The sequence below is a fragment of the Desmodus rotundus genome, chromosome X (assembly GCF_022682495.2).
Source record: "Desmodus rotundus isolate HL8 chromosome X, HLdesRot8A.1, whole genome shotgun sequence".
In the NCBI taxonomy this organism is placed as follows: domain Eukaryota; kingdom Metazoa; phylum Chordata; class Mammalia; order Chiroptera; family Phyllostomidae; genus Desmodus; species Desmodus rotundus.
Window position 1 is genome coordinate 91,158,160 of NC_071400.1, and position 24,110 is coordinate 91,182,269.

General features: G+C 41.4%; 1 protein-coding gene across 6 annotated transcripts in view; it reads left to right on the top strand.

Moving 5' to 3' along the window:
• Positions 1–24,110, top strand: part of PHKA2 (phosphorylase kinase regulatory subunit alpha 2) — a 64,120-nt gene that overhangs the window by 4,714 nt on the left and 35,296 nt on the right. For 5 of the 6 annotated variants that reach the window (XM_024569791.3, XM_024569792.3, XM_024569793.3 and 2 more), the window contains exons 3-12: positions 6,206–6,364; positions 9,089–9,136; positions 9,722–9,890; positions 10,643–10,725; positions 12,938–13,018; positions 14,480–14,578; positions 16,299–16,445; positions 17,905–17,958; positions 18,565–18,687; positions 21,484–21,579. In XM_024569791.3, the coding sequence (XP_024425559.2) occupies positions 6,206–6,364; positions 9,089–9,136; positions 9,722–9,890; positions 10,643–10,725; positions 12,938–13,018; positions 14,480–14,578; positions 16,299–16,445; positions 17,905–17,958; positions 18,565–18,687; positions 21,484–21,579 (1,059 nt within the window). The remainder of the gene's footprint in view (positions 1–6,205; positions 6,365–9,088; positions 9,137–9,721; positions 9,891–10,642; positions 10,726–12,937; positions 13,019–14,479; positions 14,579–16,298; positions 16,446–17,904; positions 17,959–18,564; positions 18,688–21,483; positions 21,580–24,110) is intronic. The other variant, XM_045203289.2, reaches the window with a different exon arrangement.

The following is a 24,110-nucleotide window of genomic DNA, read 5'->3' on the forward strand; positions in this document are numbered from 1 at the left end:
TTTATTTTATTTTTAGAGGGGAAAGGAGGGAGAAAGGCAGAGAAACATTAATGTGTGGTTGCCTCTAGCATGCCCCCTACTGGGAACCTGCCCTGCAACCCAGGCATGTGCCCTGACTGGGTATCGAACTGGCAACCCTTTCGTTTGTAGGCTGGTGCTCAATCCACTGAGCCACACCAGCCAGGACTATAGTGGGATTTTTTAAACTATCCTCACTCAGATACTAATAGGTCAAGCAGAGAAATAAGTAGAACACAGAAAATTTGAGCACCATCAGGAACAAACTTCATCAAGTGTACATACATAGAACTGTGCTCTACCAATAGAAAATAGTAATTTTTCAACCTTGTGAAGTATATTTTTAAAAAATTGATGACAAATTAAGGTATAAAGTATCAAAAATACTGAAAAATCAACTTTATGCACGTAACGTTTTTTGCCAAAATGCAAGAAAATTAGCAATAACAAACAATTGCTATAGTCCCCTCCCTCCAGAATGTGTGGAATGTAACTTAAGCCCACTTCTAAATATATGTAACTAGGTCATGGATATACATGTCATGGATATATACATGTGTCATGGATCCATGAAGAAATTATAATGGAAATTATCAAATATCTAGAACTGAATAACAAAAGCATTCCAAACACAAATTTATGGAATAAAGCTAAAGTGGGATTTGAAGAGAAATTTATATCCTGTAATGTATATATTAGAAAAGAAGATTAAAATGTTAATGAACTCAAGATTGAGAAAGGACAACAGAGTGCACCCAAGAAAATAGAAGGAATGATAAGATAGTAATAAATAACATAATATAAAACAAATATTGACAAAATCAAAAGCTCTTTTTAGAAAAGACTAATCAATAGGTAAACTGGCCAGACAGTGGGAGAGGAGGGACAAATAAACAGTATAGGAAAAAATGGAAAAATACTATGAATAATTTTTGGCAGTCAGTTTGAAAATGTAAATGGTCAGTTTTCTAGATAAATGTTACCAACATTAACTCAAGAAAAAATCAAATCCTAATTAGACCTATAATACAGGTGGCAAACACAAGGCCCGCAGCCCAAATCCGGCCCTCCACTTCGTTTTATCCTGCCCAGCACCTTGTTTCTACGTGATGGCAGCTCCAAGCTCTCACTTAACTGTTAAGGAGTAGTTACATTTATACAGTCCTAAAATTACGTTCGGCCCCTTTGAAGGCAACTGCGAGGCTGATGTGGCCCCCGGTGAAAATGAGTTTGACACCCCTGACCTATAACCATCAAAGAAATTGAGTAAAAAAAAACAGTCCTAGTCCAAAATGGGTTTACAGACTAGAACCAAGGAACATTTAGAGGTTTATTTACTCACTTATCTTTGAGGGTGAAGGAATTTGGCTTTTATTCTGAGTGGGAAGGGAAGCCATGAGAGAGTTTTGAGCAGACAAGTGACATCTGAATAATGCTTGAGAAGAATCCCTTGTGAGGAAGGTGGAAAAATCCCCCTTTCCCTGTTCTGGTTCTTTTTGGCTGATTTGACTTGATTTGACTCAAATCAACAGGAGGCAGATTGGCAAGAGAAAATAAAATTTAAGCTCTTGCATATGGGAACCCTACATGCATGAGGAGGTCAGAGACGCCACATGCAAGAAAGATTCAGAGACAGAAAGAGGGGGGTTGAGGTGTATAAGACCCCTGAACTAAAGATTAGGTAAGGTGCCTTGGGGGCATCAAAAGATTATTGCAGGATAAAAAGAGTAATAAATAGTAAATTAGTAAACTGCTCTGTAGATCTAAATACCCATCTTCTTCCCCTATTCCCATGAGACAGACGTGGCTTTTAGCCTCTTCATAGACTTGATCACCCTCTGGGTGCATTGCAAGTAGTGAATGTCCCTTTTAAAACATGGTGCTTGTCAGTGACAAAGTATGTCAGATGCACTCTGCCAGACTAGCAGTTCAGTGAAACTCTCATTTCCCTTGTTCTGAAAACTAATTCCATTAACACAGCATTGGCTTTTGGCATCCACTCACACGCCGTTGGTATGTTTTTAAAACTTGCAGTCAGTGTTGTACAGTTGAAATGTCTTGTGCCTAAGTATTGGGACAAGATGTGGCTGGGTCACAGGGTAGCTGCTGGGATGGGAGGGGGGCGCTGATTTGGAAAAGAGAGAAGAGATTCTGTTCAAAGGTTTGTTAGAGCCCTGGGGGCAGAAGTGTGTGTGTGTGTAAAGAGCTGAGTCAACTCAAAAGTGTGGTAGTAATGGCTAATAAAGTTAGTCCAGCAGACATTTACTAAACAGGTGAGCCCAATAAATAAATTCTTGTTGAATTCTGTCTAGTTTGTTTTGACCTATTGTTCAAGTCCAAAAGCATCCTACTGTTTTCATATTGGCTCAGCATCCACTTTGCAGCCCATATATGCACCTTCCTTTATATGTACATACCCTCTAAGGAGTAATAGATATCACCATGTCAGTATCTTTGTCCTCTCCTGTTGTTAAAATCTGCCCCATCTCCTGCTTGCTCTGAGAATAACTTTTATATTGCCACCAGCCAAGAAGATTGTGTACATGCTGTTTCTTGCGCTGGTGTGATGAGGACTTTAGCTTTTTAAAAATGTTTCAAGGATAATTTTTCAATAATAATGCTGAATATTTTTTATTAACTACACAAACACACCACCCTAGGTAGTCATGAATCCTATCTTCTCTGGTCACCCTCTATCACTGTATCCCTACCCCGTCAAGTCCACTGCCCTATCGTCTGCCTTCTCAAACCTCACCTCTGTCCTGTGAGGTTACTATTCACTATTTCACCCATCTCTTCTCTTAGTCTAGAAATAAGTCATTTCCTGTATTTGAAGCAGCTCCCTGTTTTATTCACTTTTTAACTTTTAAAGCAAAAATGAGACTTTACCCCTGTTTGAACCATTGCCAAGGTTCATGCTGTGCATGCCTGCTTTGCTTCTTCAGGATTTCCTGAAGAAAGATTGAACAGAAGAATGTGCAGAATAATAGAACAGGCATTCTTAAAGAGAATATTACTTGTAGTAGCTATGCATAATACAAATATAGATAGGTAATATATACAAATGTAGATATTTCAGACTATAAATCAGTAAAACTATAACCTTTATTATATATTTGTTCACTTATTTAACAACTAAGCCAGGACCTTGAGTTATAGTGGTGAACCAAAAAGGTAGGCTTTGCCCTTAGGAAGCTTAAAGCATGGAAACGATACTTAAGATTGTGCCAAACCAGAGATTGCAAAGTATGTCCCAGTACATAATAATTTCAATTTGTATGAATCACATAAAAATGGAACTTCCCATATCTTCTGACACAATACGTTATTTTTTATAGACTTACAGAGAGAAGCAAGGCCTATTCAGCTCGGGCTGCCCTAACAAAATACCACAGACTAGGTGGCTTAAAGAACAGAAATTTATTTCTCACAGTTCTGGAGGCTGGGAAGTCTGAGATCAGGGTGCCAGCACAGTCATTTTTGGGTGAGAACCCTCTTCTGGGTGGTAGACAGCTGACTTCTTGTAGCATTCTCACGTGGCAGAAGGAGAGCAAGTGGGCCCTCTGGCCTTTTCTTACAAGCGCACCAACCCCATTCATGAGTGCTCTGCCTTCTTGACCTAATCACCTCCCAAAGGCATCACCTCCTAATACCACCACAATAGGAATTAGATTTCAACATATGATTTTTGGGAGACAAAAACACTCACTTTGTGACAGTAAATATTCCTTAAGCTGAGTGCAGTAGCACCCCAATTTAAAATGGCCCTGACTGGTGTGGTTCAGTTGGGCATCATCCACAAAGTGGATCACGAGGGTCACCAGTTCGATTCCTGGTCAGGGCACATGCCTGGGTTGTGAGTTCGGTCCCAGGTTGGGGCACATGCGAGAGGCAACTAATCGATGTTTCTCTCACACAAAGATGTTTCTCTTCATCTCTGTCCCTCTCCCTTCCCTTCTCTTTAAAAATAAGTAAAATCTTTTAAAAAAATAAAATGGCTTGCATATGCACTTTTGAATGTGGGGATTGCCAAAATACCAGATGGCTTCTCTGGAGTAGAGCAAACGACTCAAGACAGTCTAGCTCTGGGTGGAGATGAACTAATCCACTTCAACAGTTAAGGCCAAACTAAAGAGTAAAAGAGGTAACTTTCCATTAACAGGACAGTGACATTTCATAATCCAAACCACACTTGGCGCTATGTGTAAGCGGTCACTGCTGTGTCATCGGAAGGCTGTTTGTCTCAGTGGACTCACAGTTCATGGGTACACCAGGAAGGGACTGAGTCCTTTCCCTGGATGTCCTGATGATTTCTTGTCCTGGGGTTAGTCATCTGGCATCAGAACAGATAAAGATGCTTGTGTTATACATTGTTGGTGCATAGTGATTGTTTTAAAGAACTCCATAAGTCCACTATTTGTATAAGACTTATACCTTCACTCAGCCATCCCTAGACTTCAATTCTGCTTGACTTTAAAATCATTGATTTATAGTTGTTGGCTGTAGAACTATGTCGATACACTGAATGCCATTGCCCCCTGAGGGTAGTTATCTGTTGAGTTTTAGATGTTTTTGAAGAGGGCATAGATTAGAGGAGAGAGTCGAATATTTAATTCCTTAGCTGGGACCATTTGAAATTCTGCCAATGTTTCTCTACCTAATAACCTTGGCAATATCACTTTGAAGTACCCAATAGACTTTTTTCATGAGCCTCTTGTAAATAGTTTGGTGCCCTTTTTTTAAGCTGACAAGGCTCTGATTGTTATAATGTATTTTATTAGATACATATTTTTGCATATTTTCAGGAAAAGGTAACAGGCTTTATGACTCTTTTCCTACTTTATTTCATTTCTATGTACAGAGTTCATTAGGGCTGACTTTTTAAAGAATAATAGCTTTATCGAGATATAATTTACTTGCTATATAATTCATCTATTTTAAGTGTACAATGTAATAGTTTTAATATATTCACTACAATCAACTTAGAACATTTTATCACCCAGAGAAAGAGAAAAAAACCTGCTAACCATCGCTTGCTCCCATTTCCTCCCACTCTACCCCCACCTCCAGCCCTAGACAATCACTCTCTCTATGGATTTGCCTATTTTGGACATTTCATATAAATGAAATCGTAACAAATGTGGTCCTTTATGACTGGCTTCTTTCACATAGCATCATGTCTTCAAGGTTCATCCATATTGTAGGGTGTGTCAGTACTTCATTCCTTTTCGTTGTTGAATAATACTTCATTGTTTATATAGACCACATTTTGTTTATCCATCAATTGATGGACATGTGGGTTGTTTTTTCTTTGGGGTTATTATGAATAATACTATGATAAACATTGTGCATACTTTGTGTGTGTGAAGGTCTGCCTTTTTAGTGACTCATCTGGCCTTTTAAATACCACTGATGCCAGCCTGGCTGGGTGGCTGAGTTAATTGGAGCGTTGTTCCATGAACCAGAATGTCACAGGTTCAATTCCCAGTGAGGGCACATACCTAGGTTATGGGTTTGATCCCCAGTTGGAGCACATATGGGAGGCAGCCAATTGATGTTTCTCTGTCTCTACCTTACCTTGTCTCTCTCTAAAATTAATAAAAACATATCTTTAGGTGAGGATTTAAGTAAATAAATGCCTATAATATCATAGCTAAATAGGACAGGACTCCCAATTTGTCTTGCTCAGCACCTCCTTTTTAGGCACATAGAGTGTCTGGATTACAAATCAGGCAGCTGAGGCCCAAATAAAGTAGGCAGCTGCCCTGGGGAAAAAAAAAAAAAGAGATAGAGTGATGGAGTGGGGCCCTACTCCCAAGTTCATTGCTTTACCAATTGGTGTGGAATCATGGAGGCAAAAAAAAAAAGACCTAAAGCCCACAGTGTGCATATTTGTAAAAGTCTTGCAGACTTTTTCTGTTTGCTCTTTCTTCTGTCATTTCGAATAGTGTGATCTGGTCTGAAAGCAAAAAAACAAGAACTTCAAAGTGAGAATGTTCCTTAGAGATTTTCTTAGTGATGTCACTTCTCTCCCAAGATTGCACTAATGGTGGCAGGGCAAGGACTGGAACTCCAGTCTCTTCACTTCTCATCCTGACCCTCATTCTACCACCTGAGGGCAAGCATTCATTGCTCAGGAGCTGGGTGAAGAGTGTTGCTGAGTCATTTTGTGTCTCTTCTGTAATAGAATCCTGTCACAGGGCTGCTGTCTGCCAGTCATGAGCAGAAGGATGCCTGGGTGCGGGATAACATCTACAGCATCCTGGCTGTGTGGGGCCTGGGCATGGCCTACCGCAAGAATGCCGACCGTGACGAAGACAAGGCCAAGGCCTACGAGTTGGAGCAGGTAATGCTGACTAGCAGGCATGTCTTGGCTGCTCAGCACCTTTTCCTTAAAATGAGAAGCGTACAAGGAAGCAGCACTGTGTGCAGAACAGTTTGGTGCAGGCGTTGGATCCATTTCTGCTAGAGAATATTTTTGGGAGGCACTTAAGTGGTCTCAACCTCTCATTTATATTTCCTTTTGAGATTTTTCCTTTAAAAAAAAAATCACACCAAATAGGAAAATACAGCATTCAGATTTCTAACTGGCTACATTTCTCTCACACATGTTCCATCAGTTTTATCTATACTTATATATGAAGTTATATAAACTAATATGATTGTTTTTAAAAGTCAATACACCAGAACTACACATTCCAGAGTGTATACTCCTTTCAGAGTAGTCATGTCAAAAGGATACTTATCCAAACAGTATTACTACTGTTTAAAACATGGTTGGAATTTCCCTTTAAAATGCCTTTCTAGTTTGAGCCATTTCAAAGCAGTCTTATTAATTTATACTCACCCTCTAATTTTGAACTACATTGGTGTCCAATTTTTGTGCCTATGTTACCATATAGCACAATGAAGTCCTTTAATTTTTTTCCAAAATCAGAAACCAAGATACTCACCAAAGGCTAGATTTACCATCATCAAGTACATAAGAAAATAATATGTCCCTGGGCACAGGAGGTATTTTCAGAATGTTTTGAGTGATAGCATTAAGTAGGGAGCAATGACACATAAAAGTATAGTCCTCTTGGCATGATAGCCTTTGGGATTTCTTTCTTTCTTCCTCCCTCCCTCCCTTCCTTCCTTCCTCCTTCCCTCTTTCTTTCTTTCTTCCTTTCTAAGAGAGGGGAAGAGAGGGAGAAAGAAAGGGAGAGAAACATCAATGTGTGGCTGTCTCTTGTGCGCCCCCTACTGGGGACCTGGCCCACAACCCAGGCATGTACCCTGACAGGGAGTCGAACTGAAGACCCTTTGGTTCACAGGCCAGCACTCAATCCACTGAGCTACACCAGCCAGGGCCTATTGTTGTTTGAGACAAAATCAAAGTAAAGCCATGCCCTTCTATACACACACACACACACACACACACACACACTCGTGCACACATATCCCTACCTCTCCTCTATAAGCGATTTCCAATCCAAGTTAGAGTTGACTCAATTTGCTGCTCCATAATTGAGAACAGGGTGCAAACAGGCCACCTTGTTTGGTTTGTTGAGTGTGGTTAATAACTAAAGGAGACATCTCCTTTGATTATGAAAATTAACATGGGATCTTCTAGTGATCCTCAACAGGGATGTTGTTTCTTTTGGGGCACAGGCAATACAGTTATTCATTGTGTGAGACGGCCCATGCATTGCAGGACACTTAGGGTCCTTGGTCCTTACTAAATGCCAGTAGCCCCACTCCCATCATGATGACAATAAAAATGTCTCCACCCCCATATTTGCAGATGCTCACCTGCTGCCAGGAGATGGTAATGTCCCCTGCAGTTGGGAACCATTCAGCTTTTTCATAATGGAAAAATAACTTTTCTTTATTTGAGGGGAAGTAAAACTGACAAATGTTTATGCTATACATTGTAGGAAATGTTAATTATAACAATGTTAATTATACCTTATATTTATGAGGTAACATTTTCTGTCTCAAAAGAATATACAACATAAAGTAAGATTATATTCTAGAATCCTAGGACTTTAGAGGCAGAAGTATCTGAAAGATGATCCTCTCCATACTTTTCTCTGGTGATCAACTTTCGTGGCCCTTCACTACATTCTCCTCTGCAAACCATGTACATTCTGTAAGACAGGAGATGCTCATGGCCTGGGTAGGAGCTACTTTCAGCCAGGCTACTTTGATCTAGCCTATTTTCCAGCCACTTGTGAAGTAGTTTTATACCGTTGTTAATAGGACATATAATGACCAGTCTTTCAACAAGCCTGAGTGGTGAAGGAAGTGAGAGGCCACATAATGTATTGACTAAGGGCTCAAACTCTGGAGTCAGATGGCCTGGGCTCTGCCCTTGCTCTATCTGCTGCCAGCTGGGAGACTTCAGCAGTGTTACTTCATCTCTCTCAGCCTCTGGTTCCTCATCTGTGAAGTGAGGTAACAATAATACCCACTTCATAAGGTTGTTACAAGAATTAGAGAGAATCAGGTAGAGTGTTTTGTACAATGCCTGGAAAATTATGTGATTATCATGTTTATTATTGCTATTTATCATGATAATAAGAATTATAATAATTGGTTACAATACATATTATTAAGAAACCTTGGCAGCTACTTGCATTTTGTAAGAACTTTACTCAATAGTCTGGTAATGGTGTCACAAATGATTATTTTGGCACAAATCAGCATTACTTCAGACAGGCACGGTGGACTTAATTCACCCTTGCATAACAAAACTAAATTACTAAGAATTATGCCATAAACCTCCACGGTACTAGGCTTCTACAATTGTCTTGCTAAAATATCAATGAATAATTACTGGATTCCAGAGCCCAGAAGTACCATCTGGTCCAACCCCTTTATTTGAGATAAGTCACTTCATGAAGATTTTCTTTCTTTGTGATGGAGTGGGGAGGTGGAAATAACTAAACAATCAGAATACTTGTATACGCTTGGGATCTGCCTTCTCAGGGAAGTCTGCAGGCAGCACTGGCTTACTGGCCATGTGGTTAGGTTTTCATGGAGCAGGGAGGCTGGCCTTTTTACTGATCCCACTTTATTTCTACAGAACGTGGTGAAACTCATGCGGGGTCTTCTCCAGTGTATGATGAGACAGGTAGGTGGAAAACGACAAACGTGTTTGCAGGTCATCTGAGTGGGCATTTTGTCGTTTTCACAACTAATATTCTTAAAGCATTTTGAACTTTCCTTTCAAGATGAAGAGGCATTGAAAATATTTTGTTTACTTTATCCTTTTAAAATTATCTTCAATACTTTCATTACACTAGGAACCACAGACGTAAAGGACACTATGTCTCATAACCTCTTTTGAATAATTACTTGTATAAAAGGAGAACATGCCTTCTTAAAAAAAATGGGACAGAAAACAGTGTGTTTAAAAGCTACTCCTAGAAAGCTATGTTTATTCTGCTGAGTTTATAAAAAAGGATTTCTTTTGAGTTGAAATGCTTGAGTTTCTAAAAGTTGACATTACTATTTACTGACGTTTTCAGTGAGGGTAAATAAAACAACTCATGGAGTACATTGTGTATACAAACATCATGCTAGGATCTGCAGACAGTTCGGGGTGCTCCCGGAGCTAGCAGATAAGAGGTCTGCATCCAGCAGACTGACCTTGTGTGTGGCCTCTGCCAGCCACAAATCCCTTAGCTATGAAGAGCCAGCTTGCCTTCTTCCTCAGGTGGATAAAGTAGAGAAGTTCAAGCACACTCAGAGTACCAAGGACAGCCTGCACGCCAAGTACAACACTGCCACCTGCAGCACCGTGGTGGGTGACGACCAGTGGGGCCACCTCCAGGTGGATGCCACCTCCCTCTACCTCCTGTTCCTGGCCCAGATGACTGCCTCGGGTGAGCCAGGGCCATTTGAACCCCTTGTACAGGGAATGACAATCCAGAAGTGGGCAGGGAGGGGCAAAATAAATATTCAAAATAAGCTATTTCTGTAAAGAAAGAGCACCCTTCTTTATAATATTATAAGCACTGACTCTGTGATGGGCCAACAGTCAGCCTCCTGAGCACTTGCAAGATGAGAGCTGGTGAGCCAGCTCTATTAGCATCTCTCTGGTGATCCCAAAACTTCCTTTCTATCACTGTCACCTAGTTACTGGAGCAACATAGATCAGATCTACCTTCAACAGTTAAATATCTGCAGACAGTGTCATGGCCCCTCTAAAAATTTTCTTCTCCAGGACTTTATCAATGGATATACTACAATTAACTTAACTATTCCTTTATTCCTTTTACTTTTTTTGTTATAACTAATGTCACGATACCAATTTTGACCACATCTATTTGCTTCCTTCCATTAGTTAGATATCATTCAAGGAATGCAGTGGGCCCCACACCTTCTCTTTTGAGCCTTTCTGCTTATAGGCATACACACAAAAGTGGAGCCATTCTCTCCTTCCTTCCTTCCCATCCTTCCTCTTTCTGAGATTAGACATTAAGTGTTACAGTTTACTTCAGACTTAATTTTTGATGCTCTAATCAGAAAAATCACAGTTCAAATAAAAGGATCAATTTATTAGTGTGGTATCTGTAATTGACAGCTCTCTTCATGGCATAACTTCATAATTTCATTGTTTGTTTTTCTTTACTAGGTTTACGTATTATTTTCACCCTTGATGAGGTGGCTTTCATACAGAATCTTGTTTTTTACATAGAAGCTGCATATAAAGTTGCTGTAAGTATAAACCCCAGTAGTTTTTTCAGTTGTCAAAAAGAAAAAGATTATACAGTTCTCTGAGGGCCAGGCTATTTGGGGCTGACCAGAAGGTTAGCATGACTAGAGCTATAAGATTATGTCACCTCCACACACAAAGTGCACATTTTTGTCTTGGGACGCAATTAGAGTTCGTGGTTTTGGAATGCACCATATGCTCTGTTTAAATCCATTATTCTTATTTTAAATAAGACCCCCAAATGTCCTGTGGTATGTACATAGGCTGGCCGGAATAGGATTAAGGGCAGCAGCATCAGCACCTTGGTGGGCGCTGCAGTGCTGTGGGGTTCATCCCAGACTGCCCATAAGTGGTGGGGCCTGAGCCAGATGTGTGCCCCAGGCTAGGTGTGTGCGGGTACAAATGTGCATAAACCCCAGCTCCTCCAGGGTTGACCATAAGGGTGATAAGGAGAGGATAGAGTTTGGTTTGAAAAAGCAAGTATGGTCTAAAGCAAGGCTCAGCAAACTTTTTCCATAAAGGACCAGAGAGTAAATATTTTCAGCCTTGTGGTCCCTATGGTCTCTTTTGCTGCGACTCAACTCTCCCATTGTAGCAGGAAAGCAGCCATAGACAACACATAAACATGTGAGCATGGCTGTGTCTCAAATAGACTTTATTTACAAAAATAGGTGGCCAACTAGATTTTCATCCAAGGGCTGTAGTTTGCTGTCCCCAGGTCTAAAGTGGTGATTTTTAACCAGGGGCAGTGTTCCCCTGTCAGCAGACACTGGGCAATGTCTGGAAACATTTTTGGTTGTCATACTGGAGAGGGTGCTACTCACATCTAGAGGGTGGAAGCCAGGAACCCTGTTGAACATCCTATAGTACACAGGACAGCCCCCACCACAAACAATGACTCAGCCCCAACGTCAGTAGTGTTGAGGGTGACAAACCCTGGTCTAAAGAAACTTAAGAAACTTGTGGAAAAGGTGGGGCTTTAGTTGGACCTCAGAGGATAAGTAGGTTTAGATAAGCAGAAGGGAAAGAAACGGGTATTTGGGGTGAGTCAGGAACAGGCTCTGAGTATGTGAATGTAGGGGGATGGTTGGGGAAAGGGGGTACAGAGTGAAGAAGCAGACTTAGGGTAAAAGTTGAGTGTTGGAGAATTGTAGAAAATAAAGTCAGTTTGTAGGCGTGCAGGGGGTGGAGGCCAAATAATGGAGGTATGGCCATCCAGAGAGAGATTTGAACAGGATCCACTAGGGTGGGATAAACACTTTGTCGCTTTAGACTCTTAAACAGGAAGGGAGCTAATGAAAGCAGTTTTTGAGTTGCAGTGAAGATGAGATGGAACGTTGAAAGGCTCAGGTATGAGAAATACTGAAGGAAGGAGCCCTGGGTCTCGGCTACAAAGCAGAGTCTAAAACCGCTCTAGTGTGCCTAAGTCGAAATTTTCATAATTTGAAAATGTTCATCTTCGGAGACCAAGTAATAAATACTGAAATTTTGGCATTGGTCCTATTTTTGTTGGGTTATAATCTTTCAATAGTGCACATAGCATTATTTCAAAACAGTACCCAGTGCTTGGGTTTCTTAAGAGAAAATATGAATTATAAAAGTTAGATATGCATGTATCAATTCATCTAGGTGGACAGAGTGTTCTTAGCCAACTCATATTAATCAGTTTAAAATACCAGTATTCTGTGCCTTAGTATTGACTTGGGCTCCTGTTACTCGCTGAGCATTTTTTCCCCCAAGAGGTAATGCTAGAAAAAGATATTAAATTATTTTAAATGGTTTGGTTGGCTTCAACTATTTATAACCCACTTGTTAAAGTTTCTTTATTCCATCTTATAATTTAATGTAAATTCAAAGGAATTAGCTAAAGAGAAGGGCGGCATTTTATTTGATTTAAGATAAAACATTTTGTTCTCTACTAACTAAGAGTTTCTTACAAATTAATAATTTTTAAGAATAAGAAAATTGAGAGCACTTTCGCATGCATTTTTGGTTCCACCTGAGTATTTACTTCCAAAATTCTACACAAAGGTCGAATGAACTAAAGTCAAGAAGAACACAGCCTGAGTCTGTAAAGCCATGAGTTTGGTTGTCTTTGAGAAAAAAAATGTGCATGTTCCATTATGCCTGCTGTAACATAAAGGAATCGTTTTTCCATAGCACTTCTCATATTCCCCTTTCTCCTGCTCTGATTACTACCTTTTTCTCCTGCAGGATTATGGAATGTGGGAACGTGGCGATAAGACTAATCAGGGCATTCCAGAATTGAATGCAAGCTCTGTAGGAATGGCCAAGGTGACGGCTCATCCTGTTTGTTCTTCCTTCTGTGCGTTTTTACTGCTTTGATTTGGTTCTCAAGAGAAGTTTGAAATTAATCTGATTAGTATATTTTTCAAAAGTCAACAGCAAGTATGAAATTCAAGTGGCACATGTACCCCAGCCAACTGAAATTATAGGTGAAGCATGTAGGTTTCATACAGTGAAATCTGCATGTGCCTGAAAAATAAGTTCACTCCCTCCTCATTATCCATTGTTATCACCCACGGGTCTGAGCTCTTGCTGTTGTCTAGGAAGCTGGATGGAGACATCCAGTCTTTTTTTCTGGGTCATAAAGAGGGCTGAAAAACATGACTACTTTGTAGGGCAGGGCTCACAAGTTCAAAAGTTCATAGGGTTAGGCAAGTGAGGTCGGCCAGAAGGAAAAATATTGCGGGGTATTGGGGATACTGGGAACATTCTCTAAAGACATTCCAATTTAAAATCATTTAAAAAACTTCTTGAGGCCAAGCAAAACACACCTGTGGGGCAGATTCAGTCTGCAGGTCACTAGTTTACATCTCTTGCCCTAGACATTTAGCATGCCTCTCTCCCTTACTCCTGAATATCAACGTGTACTTTTGGACAGAGTAAAGACTCCAGAGCGACAATTGTTAAAGCAACAATCAATATGCTCTATTAAGAGAAAAGACAGATGGCTGCCAGAGGGAGGGCGGTTGGAGGACTGGGTGAAAAAAAGTGAAGGGATTTAGAAGTACAGATTGGTAATCCGAAAACAGTCATGGGGATGTAAAGTACAGCAGAGGGAATATAGTCAATAACATTGTAATGACTATGTGTGCTGCCAGGTGGGTGCTGGAAATATCAGCGGGAACAATTTGTAATGTATCTGATTATCTAACCATCATGCTGTATACCTGAAACTAATACAAAATAATATTGAATGTAAAGTACAATAGAAAAATAATTTTTTATTAAAATTATATTCTGTTAATGTCAACTGATAGCAAATATACTTAATATCAAAACAATTAACTTTCTTGGGTGCCAGATATGTTAATGTTAGGAGTTAACTTCTAAAATAGGTGAAAGAGTCTATGGCCATACCACCCTGAACGTGTCCGATCTCGTCTAAAGTAGGTGAAGGAAAAGCTGGATTTTAATTTAATGCCTCCCACACATACCAACAACATTATAAACTCATTCGTATTTCATTTCTGGTAGAATGACTTCATTTTGTGAAATGTTTCTGTATTTTCTCTTGCTTGACCCTGCAACAAACTGCAACATTCAGGAAAGCTCTGATCTAGTGAAAATAAGGATAGAAAATGACCATAGGACTCTTTAGCTGGATTTTCAAGATGCATTTCATCACCGTTGGGAAAACCTGTATCCTAGATTGCTTAATGAGAACAGAGTATCAGACGTGGGGGTGCATGTTCACTAGAAAGAAAAAGTAATTCAGACCTGTGTTTGTAGGCAGCACTTGAGGCAATTGATGAACTGGATCTTTTTGGAGCCCACGGAGGACGCAAGTCAGTGATCCATGTCCTGCCCGATGAGGTTGAACACTGCCAGGTAACAGCTCAGCCTCTCACATTGCAGAGAGCTGGGAAGGAGACTCATGGAGGGAAGACCTGGGCTCCAGGTTTCCAACTTGGCTTCTTTGAGCTTTAGTTCCTCATCCATGCACTCGGCATATTGGGCCCTTCCTCTCCTGCTGCACAATGTGGTCCTAAGGATAAGAGTAAGTCAACTAAATTTGTCAGAGTACTTTGTAAGCCAGAAATTACCGTGCAAACATGAGGTACACCAGTGTTATATATTGAGTCAGCAATCAAAGCACCTTATTTTGTGGAAGGCAAAATCTGTTTTATTTGTATTGAGCACATAGGTGGTTTTCCCTCAGGTTTACTTTATGATGCCCCCAAATTGAATGACTAGCAAGCACTAGTTCACTTGGGGAGGGGAGTGGAGATGGGCACAATGGGTGATGGTGGAGAGATGAGATGGGAAAAATGGCAAATTAGTAGAACCCCCATGAAGTCCAGATCAGAGAAAGGAGTGATTTTGATGCAGATTAGGGAACTTCATTAAGCAGACAGTAGGTCACCAACTACTGGCCAATCAGCAAACTCTTATTTAGTGAGGGCCCACTGTATGCTAGGGCTGTGGGGGACAGATACATAACAACTTGTAAGCAGAGAGCTTCCAGTGGGAGTATATGTTTCCAGGCAGAGAGAGCCTACGGAAGAGTGACTAAAGAACTAGGCTTGGGGTGAGGGGTCAGTTGGTTATAGAAAGTGAATTTTTATTCTGAATCTGAAGGACTCTCCCCATTTTTATCCCGCTCTCCAGCTCACTCCATTTTCCCCCATTAAATAGTCCTTAGTGGAGAATCTGCAATTTCTTGAGTTATAGTTTAATAGAGTCAAGCTGGTGTGTGTCTTGATAGATATACAGTCTAGTGGAAATTCTGTGAGCTTTGTGGCCAGCTGGGCCTGGTTGGGAATCCTAGATCTGTTGCATACTAGCTGTATGCCTTTAGGCATGAAGTACATGTGTGAATTGGATATACTACCTGAATTCCTTCCTCATATGGAAGATTTAATAAGCTTATGTTTGCAGGGGTCTAGCACCATGTCTGTACATGTTAAATCTCAGGATTACCTCCCCATTACCAAGCTTTTCCTTATAATCTGAACTTTCTTTAGTTTACAGTGCCTAATCTAACCACCTATAATTGAGGCCATATTATAGTATCACTAAGTAACCCATTCTCTCTAGGACTAAACTAATTCTATTGTTTACCATTTTGCCTGAGTGTTCTTGTGATCTTCTGGATTTGACTTTTTCTTTAAGTGGTTTCTCAGTCACCCTGTCCGATTGGTCACATTCCATAGAAACCAGACATTTCTCTGTACTGGCCCTGTATGTGTGTTCTTCTCTATCTCTGTCTTCACAGACAGGACATCCTAGCCTGTTGACACAGGTAGCCCTTAGTTCCTCCCTTTTGTGTCCTGAGGCCCAGTGGAGTCAACAGAAGTCACAGAAGGAAGGGAGACAAGCAGTTCTCAGCTCGGACTCCGGGCAGTACTGTGCTCTCCCTGACTGCTTATTCTTCCCTAAGGAACAGGAATCATTGGCTGGGTGGGCAAGGTTGCCCATCAGGGGTCATGTTGGTAGGACATAGCTTTAATTAGTTGAATGTTCCTTGGGGACTGAGGTCATGATGTCTAGACATCATATGTAACTACTACTGCTTCCGAGGTTAAAGCCACCTCTGTTTTTCATTCAGTCTATTCTGTTCTCCATGCTGCCAAGAGCATCGACGTCTAAAGAGATTGACGCTGGACTTCTTTCTATTATTTCTTTCCCGGCCTTTGCAGTGGAAGATATGAATCTTGTGAATGTGACCAAAAATGAAATTATTTCCAAGCTCCAGGTAAGGGTTGGTCACTCTGGTGCTGTTCTGACCTGACTTAAGTGCCACTTCCACACTATGATTTGGAGCAGCACTCCCAGGCCTCAGTTCTCTATGAGGTCAATGGCTTGGTTTGTCTAAGTGGGCTCATAGAGTGAGATATCTAAAGCTGAGTGTACAGGTGAAAAACTAAGTCTCTGAGTGATCAAGTGCTTGCTTCTCATCCTAAGTAGTGAGCTTAAACTCAAGCTGCCATCTTTGAACCCCAATTCATACCACTCCTGTGGTATGAGCTGCTTAACCATTTAAAGATCACAGAAAGGCTCTTTTGAAAATGTATTGAAAGCTATAGCATCCCTTCCAGAAAAATACACACATGTTCCAATATCCTCAAATTTTACATACAACATCAGGGGACTTGGTAATCCCAAAATTAAATTGAGATTTAAAAAAAAAGCCCCTGCTCTGAGTAACTAGGTAAGTATGACACATTACACCAAAGTGAGAATGGTATTAAACATTCCAGCTAACTGAAGTTATCTGTGAAATTATCCAAGAATGTAAGTGTTCTAAGCCAAAATCCACATATTTATGATCTTACTTAGTTCCAGGAAAAATGCTTTTAGCCCTTGGAAACAGGAGGTTTAAGGGTCTCCAATCACATCCCCAAAAGAAGTTGGCTGTCTTAGTCAGGGTTCAGTGGAGAAAAAGGAACCTCTTTAGATAGTTGAAGCAGGCAGAGAGTTCATACAGGGAATGAGGTGTTCAAAGGGGAGCAGATTCTAGGCTGGGCCTCCCTGGGACTCCCACAGCAGTCCGGGGCTGGCCACTAGGGGTGTGCTTGCCTCCACAGCCCTCACTAGAGCAGCCCAAACACACTCAAGAAACTGGGAAATGGTCACTCAAAGCTGCCATCCAGGGGTTAGGAAGGCACTGCCATACTTTCCTGACACTCAGGAAGCTGAAGAGGAAGGAACACTGGAGCCTGCAGCAGGAAAACCAGCAATGACAGCCCTAAGCCACAGGAAGCCCCACCTGCCTCCCTGTCAAGCTTGCAGATGGCAGGGCTCCTGTGTACCCAAAGCCTAATGGCAAAAAGTCTCTCAAGTAGAAGCAGTCCAATCCAAGTATCTGAATGGCAGCTTCTCCAAGCAATGAGGGTCCCTTTGCATTTTTGTATAATATAACAAATCAGGATGAAAGGCTGGTCATTCACTGAACTCTCAGTAATTACTCTCATACCTCTCATAGTCTTATGTAATGTCTTGGCATTTCCTTCCAAGCACCCATCAAACCTGAATTTACTTTGCTTAAGACTTAAAAATAACTTTTTGTACTGATAGCAAAGAACATTTGGTAGACATTTTATTACTAAAAGATTCATGAGAAAGGGGGTGGACTGTTCGCTGGAATTAAAATGAAAAGGCAAAGAAATTCTTCTAATTTCCTCAAATGTACTTATTTTTCTTTATCTTCTTAGGGGCGTTATGGATGCTGTCGCTTCCTTCGAGATGGCTATAAAACTCCAAGAGAGGTTGTATTTAAATGTTTCTTATGATTCCTAAACTCCTTCATATCTAAGTTGCCACTGTGGTGTTCTCCCTCTATTGATTATAATTACATGTTAGAATATTGGAAAGGGAAGTCTTAATTTTAGAGTCAAAAAGCCTGGAGTTAGGCAATAGAATAATAAGATCATCAGGAGGACAGCAAGCTGGTGGTTTAAAAACCAGCTTGTAGACAAGGACAAATAGTTGTGTGGCTCGCACAGTTTTTAAAATACTAACCCTGGCTGCCTCCTTGGGTTTATTTGCCATAGTGACTGATATTCGTATAATGATATGAATAAAACAGTCCACCAAGCACTGTGAGAGACAAATTGCTATTTAGTTGTTGGAAATATAGGAAGCTTAATATAATAAGCTACCAAGGAGTCTTGTGGACATTTCTGATTTACTTTTATGAAATTTTACCATGGAAAACTGCCAAAAATAGCATCTCCCCATTATAGCAGAATTCTAATTATACCAACCTCAAAGCTGCATTGAAACAAATACGCCAGGGAAACCCAGAGAGGCACAATGATATTGTGTATGTAATCTGACATCACCTTTTAGAAGGTTTACCTATTTGATTCCAGGACCCAAACCGATTGCATTATGACCCTGCTGAACTCAAGCTCTTTGAAAACATTGAATGTGAATGGCCCGTGTTCTGGACATATTTTATAATAGATGGGGTCTTCAATGGTGATGCCGTTCAGGTGAGACATGCTGGGTTTTGTGTTGATAATCAGCATTTTCATTCCACTGGTGTGCTGATTATTATTAGAACATAAGGTTATGCAAGAATTTTTTAAAAGATTTTATTAATTTATTTTTAGAGAGGGGGAAGAGAGGGAGAAAGTGAAGGAGAGAAACAACAATGTGTGGTTGCCTCTCGCATGGCCCCCTCCTGGGGACCTGGCCCACAGCCCAGGCATGGGTCCTGACTGGGAATTGAACCAGGGACCCTTTGGTTCACAGGCCAGCACTCCGTCCACTGAGCCACACCAGCGTTGCCACTTAACAAACTTGCCCAAAACTTAGTGAATTAAAACAATAACTATTTTATTTATTTGCTTGAGATTCTGCAATTTGTGCAGGACTCAGCAGGGACAGGTTGTCCCTGCTTCACCTGGTGTCAGCTGGGATTGTTCAGTGGGGCTGGAGCATCTACTTCTGCGATGTCCTTACTTAAACAGCTGACAACTTGATGCTGCCTGTTGACCGAGAGCTCGGCTGGGCTATTGGCCTGGACTTCGGTTGTCCATGTGGCTAGCTTTCACTTCTCACAGCATTATGGTCTCTGGGTGAGCTAGGCTTTTTACATGGTGGTCATCTTCCACTAGAAAGCAAAAGCAAAAGCCACCAACCTTTCTCAAGGCTTAGATCTGGATCTGGCAAAGTGTCACTTCTGTTGCATTCTGCTGTTTAAAGGGCCATCCCACAGTCAAGGGGAGGGGACTACACAAAGGCTTGAGTAGTAGGAGGCCTGTTCATTAGGGAGCACCAAACAGTCCAACACAGACAGGTTTTGTTGCTGCTCCTGTTCTTTTCAGGTCAGCTGATGGTTTTGCTGTATTGAGCTGTAGTTTATCAGCTAATGTCTTATTTACTGTAACTGGCCTCCCTTCTTCCAGCCTCTCTCCCTGCTGTTTCTCCACACCTTGCCAAGATGATCTTATTAAAAGGCAAATTAGATTATCTACTGCCTTGCTTAAAAGCATTGAATGGCTTCCTGTTTGCTTTTGGGATGAAATACAAGGTCTTCCCATGTTTTGTAGAGTCCTACAAGATCTGACCCTCCTTCTCCCCACTGTAGCTCAATTTCTTATTACTTACTTCCTTTCTTAAGTTCTGTGATCCAAGCATATCTAAACCCTTTTAATCCCTTCAACAGATCATGCTGTCTCTCCCTCTTCTCAAATGCCTGACTGCCCCTCCCTCCTCCACTTGATTCATTGTAAGTGCCTCTTCTTTCAGAAAGCTTTCTCTGACCCTAGAAGTTAGGTCACATGCCCCTTTTATATTCTCATGGCTCTTATAACAGCATGGTACGTGTAACGGTATTTAATCTCCAACTTATCTGTCAAAGGACCCTGGCAGAGGTGGCCTCCATCCAGTTTGCTAACATACGCCCTGTGCCTAGTACATAGTAAGTGCCCAGTAATTATTTGTTAATGCAGCATTCAGTTGTTCAGGACAGGGTCCGCCAGCATTTGCTGCCATGCATACTTTGGTGAGCAGAACAGACCTGTCTTGTAAAGCTCATGTAAATGACTGACGAACTCAAACTTTTGCCACTTTTTTAACTTGCTCATATGTGCCACTTTTTTTAGCCTGTTTGAATCACATGTTCTGGGGGGGAAGAGCAATCTAGGATTTATTTTAGTTTTCGAAAGCTGCCTCTGCTCAGGAACGCTGGTGCGGGGAGTGCTGCAGCAAGCTTGAAATGTTACTGTGTCCCCATTTGTTCATTCTTACTCTTATGGTGTAGTGATTATCTTGAGTCTTTTTACCCCAAAACTGAAAGATTTCAAAAGGATTGAGTTGGAATTTCAATTGTGAACAAGGTCGACAATTATCAAAAACAAACAAACAAACAAAAAACTAAGGAGACAAAAAACACTGTACTTAGTACCTTATTTTCTAGGTCTCACAGAATTTACTACCCTTTCGTCTCTTGCTGCCCAATGACATTTAACAAAATAACACACCCCTGGTCAGGCTTTGCTGTCATTAACTTCTAAAGAAAAGAAAATGAGATCTGGGAAGTGTTTGGGCTTTCCAAAGATGAAATGTGTTAAATAGCTGGGTGACTGGGTAACAGCTTTTTTCCCCTTTCTTCTTTTCGCTTTTAGTACTTAGCTTTTTATCATAACCAGAGACATTGAAGTTAAGAACAATCTAACAATAGCCAGGGGGGAGTGGGGAAGGGACAGTGAGGAGAGGGGATTACAGGAATTAATATAAAGGACACAAGTACCTTTTTAATTTAATGGAAATATGTACATCAACAGCTTTCATTATATTGAGTAGCATATCCTAAAAACAGGGGTACATGCATCATAGTACATATAAGTTTTTCCTCACATCAGATTCATTCAGTAAATGTTTCTTGATCAATAATATTTGAATGAGGGCCTTTTAGTGGAGAACTGTCCATAGGTGGAAATGGGATGCACCACTTAAGATCTGGCCTCCACTCTATAAGAAGCTTGTCATCTAGCCGGTGAAACAAAATTTAAATGTGTGAGAAGTTAAGAGTGAAATATTTAACTCATGAGTTAAAGACAACACAGAAAAGAGCAGTTGTGTTTAGCTTCTCCTAACACTTGCTGTCAACAAGATTCCCAGTTGCTCCTGCATTCCTGGAGCTGAAGGTATTTGTGCAGTTTCTTGGCTGTGTCCTACTTCTAATCTGTTTGTTGCCAAGAGAGCTGTTTTTCTGTGTTGCACTGCCATTGTAGCAGTTTGGACCCCTCTTTCATACTGTGGGTGATGGGGCGATTTTCCAGGTCCAAGAATACCGAGAGGCCCTGGAGGGAATATTAATCAGGGGCAAGAATGGGATCCACCTGGTGCCAGAGCTCTACGCCATCCCACCTAACAAGGTAAGCAGGCACTGCTTGTCCAGAAGAAAGCAAGTTGGTGTTTGGTCTTTTCTTACTTTCCATCCCCCTTCCACACCTAACACTTTTTCTGCAGGAGAAGTGGTTTATAAAGCCTTTGGTAGTGTTCCTAGGTGTCACAGGAGTTACAGGTTTGGAGCCATGCTTGGGAAGGGGTGCCTAAGTGAGGCGTCAGTTGAGGACCTTCAGAGATGACCTGTCCCTCACCAGAGCCCAAGGACAAATGAGCCCTAAAATGCACAGAACACTGTTGGGCACCATGCTCTCACACGTATCCACAGAAGAGTAGAGATGCTTGAGAATCTCTTCCTTTGAGTCAAGCTATTCCAGAACTAGAGCTCAAGTAATCAAGACATTCTTTATCAGGGAGAGAAATTTGCCAGTTCAAAGATGCCTACAGCTGGTTTTGTTCCATCCAGTTTCCTAAATTGGGCCATGATGGAACGATATATCTTGGTGGAAATATTTCCCTCTACATGTCTCGTATTTAGAAGAAAAGAATTCTTAATTCAAGGCTATTTGTCCTTCAGATGTTCCTATCGCTTCAAAGCTTCATTATTGCATTTGCAGGAGGAACAGAGAGAAGCGTCTTCTCCATCACGGAGAGGGCCTGCAGGAGATCATAACCCAGCAGAAGCTGTCATGCCACAGCTTGGGTTAGGGGTTCTGTGTTTGAATTAGGCCCACAAGCACATGGTCAGGGCAATGGTGGGGCCTCTAAAATTGTGTGCCTCTGCCCAGAGAGGCTGTGGAACCTGTTAGGGCTCAGACACCACTGAGCTCTCCCTGGAACCAGACCCCAGGGGCGGGGCCTCCTGCACTGCCTCCTAATGGGTGGTACATTTCCAGGTGGGAGAGGGTCCCTCACTGTACAGATCAGGCCATGAAGCCTACAGGGGCTCTTTTCTCTCTAAGTGTCCACTACCTAGATGTCCTGCTAATGTATTCATTTTACTATGAGTGACACATGTGTTGCTGGGAGGGGCTGATGGTGGGGTCTGGGTAGTTATCTTCCAACAACTACATTTTCAGGGTGCCCCCTTTTCAGTACTGAGACATTTGGCAGAACAAAATTAGTAATGGGACATCCTTTGGAACCTGGAAGCAGAACAAAGGGAAATCAGTGACCTCAGGGGTATTTACCTGTTTTGTGATAGAAAATAACCATCCATCTGTGTTCTGCTAAAAGGCACATTTTCTTGACTGCAGTAAATGCTGGCTGTTATAAGCTATACTTTTCTTTCTGATGAACAGTGCTGTCTACACATTGTAAAAAGTTGCTCTGCAACTTTCTCTCTTCTAAACTCCACTATGACCTTTGGGTTTCTACTTGGCATGACAACACCCTTTATCCAGTGCATTTTACACATAAGCAAGGCACTGATTTTGAACACTATTTTATGTTGACCACATTTTGTGTTGGCTGCTTCCAGAGGACAGCTGGGAAGGTTAACCCATCACATCAATGACATGCAAAAACCACTGCACATAGGGGGCCACCCAGACCCATATGCCACTTTGTACAAGTTAGAAAAAGTACCTCATCCTTGGAGTGGCTGCAGCCCCAGGCCAATGCAGCATCCAGCCTGGATTTCAGCCTCAGTCATTTCCTCAGCCAGACGTGCTTGTGCAAAAGGCACCACTGTCCATGGGGCCCTCCATTGGACAGCTTGAGACTAATCCAGGTGTGCCCAGCAGATGTGTATCAAGCAGCTGCTCTAGGCCAGGCACCGGGCTAGGTCCAGTGGCACAGAAGGGTTACAGTGCCAGCTCTACCTCTGCAAGCTTGCAGGCCACTGGGAATTAGAGGAGTTAGAGGATGGAGGGCAGACACAGTAGTGGAGGTGGCAAAGGCCTGGTGTGGTGGAGGACCCGCAACACATCAGAAGGACGGGTGGAGAAGGGGGAGAGGGATGCTGCCACAGGGAGGCAGGATCGGCCTGTGGGTGGCAGGAGGGCAGAGCCAGGCTGTCTTGTGATCCAGACACCTTGTCTGCCTTATGTTCTCATTTCTAGATCTCATTCTAGATCTTTGCAGTCTTTCTGAACACTACTTACATTTCAATAGCTTTAACATACAATCTCTAAAAGTAATTGTGCACATTGTGGAACATCCAGGACTCTGTCAAAAGAAGTAAATATCTGTCTCTAATCTTACTACCCAAAGGTAATCACTCGGACATTTTGGAGACTCTCCTTCCACACTGTTATCCTATTTGATTATTTGATCACTGGTGATGTTTAATCCTGTTAGGTTACAAGCTTAAGGGTTTCTTAATGTTTACTACTATAGCAAATTTTTTAAATTTTACTAAGTTTATTAACAATCCACAAAGAGGGAATGACTCTCCTCCTGGTGTGATTTTCCCCTTTGGAGAAGGATAAGTGTTTCCCATTTCCTTTCATTTAATTGCCTGATGTTTTTTCTGAGAAAAATGTGGTCACTGACATTATACCTTCAACCAATGTTGTAATGACTAAAAACCCAAAGGTCAGCATGGTGTTTATAACAG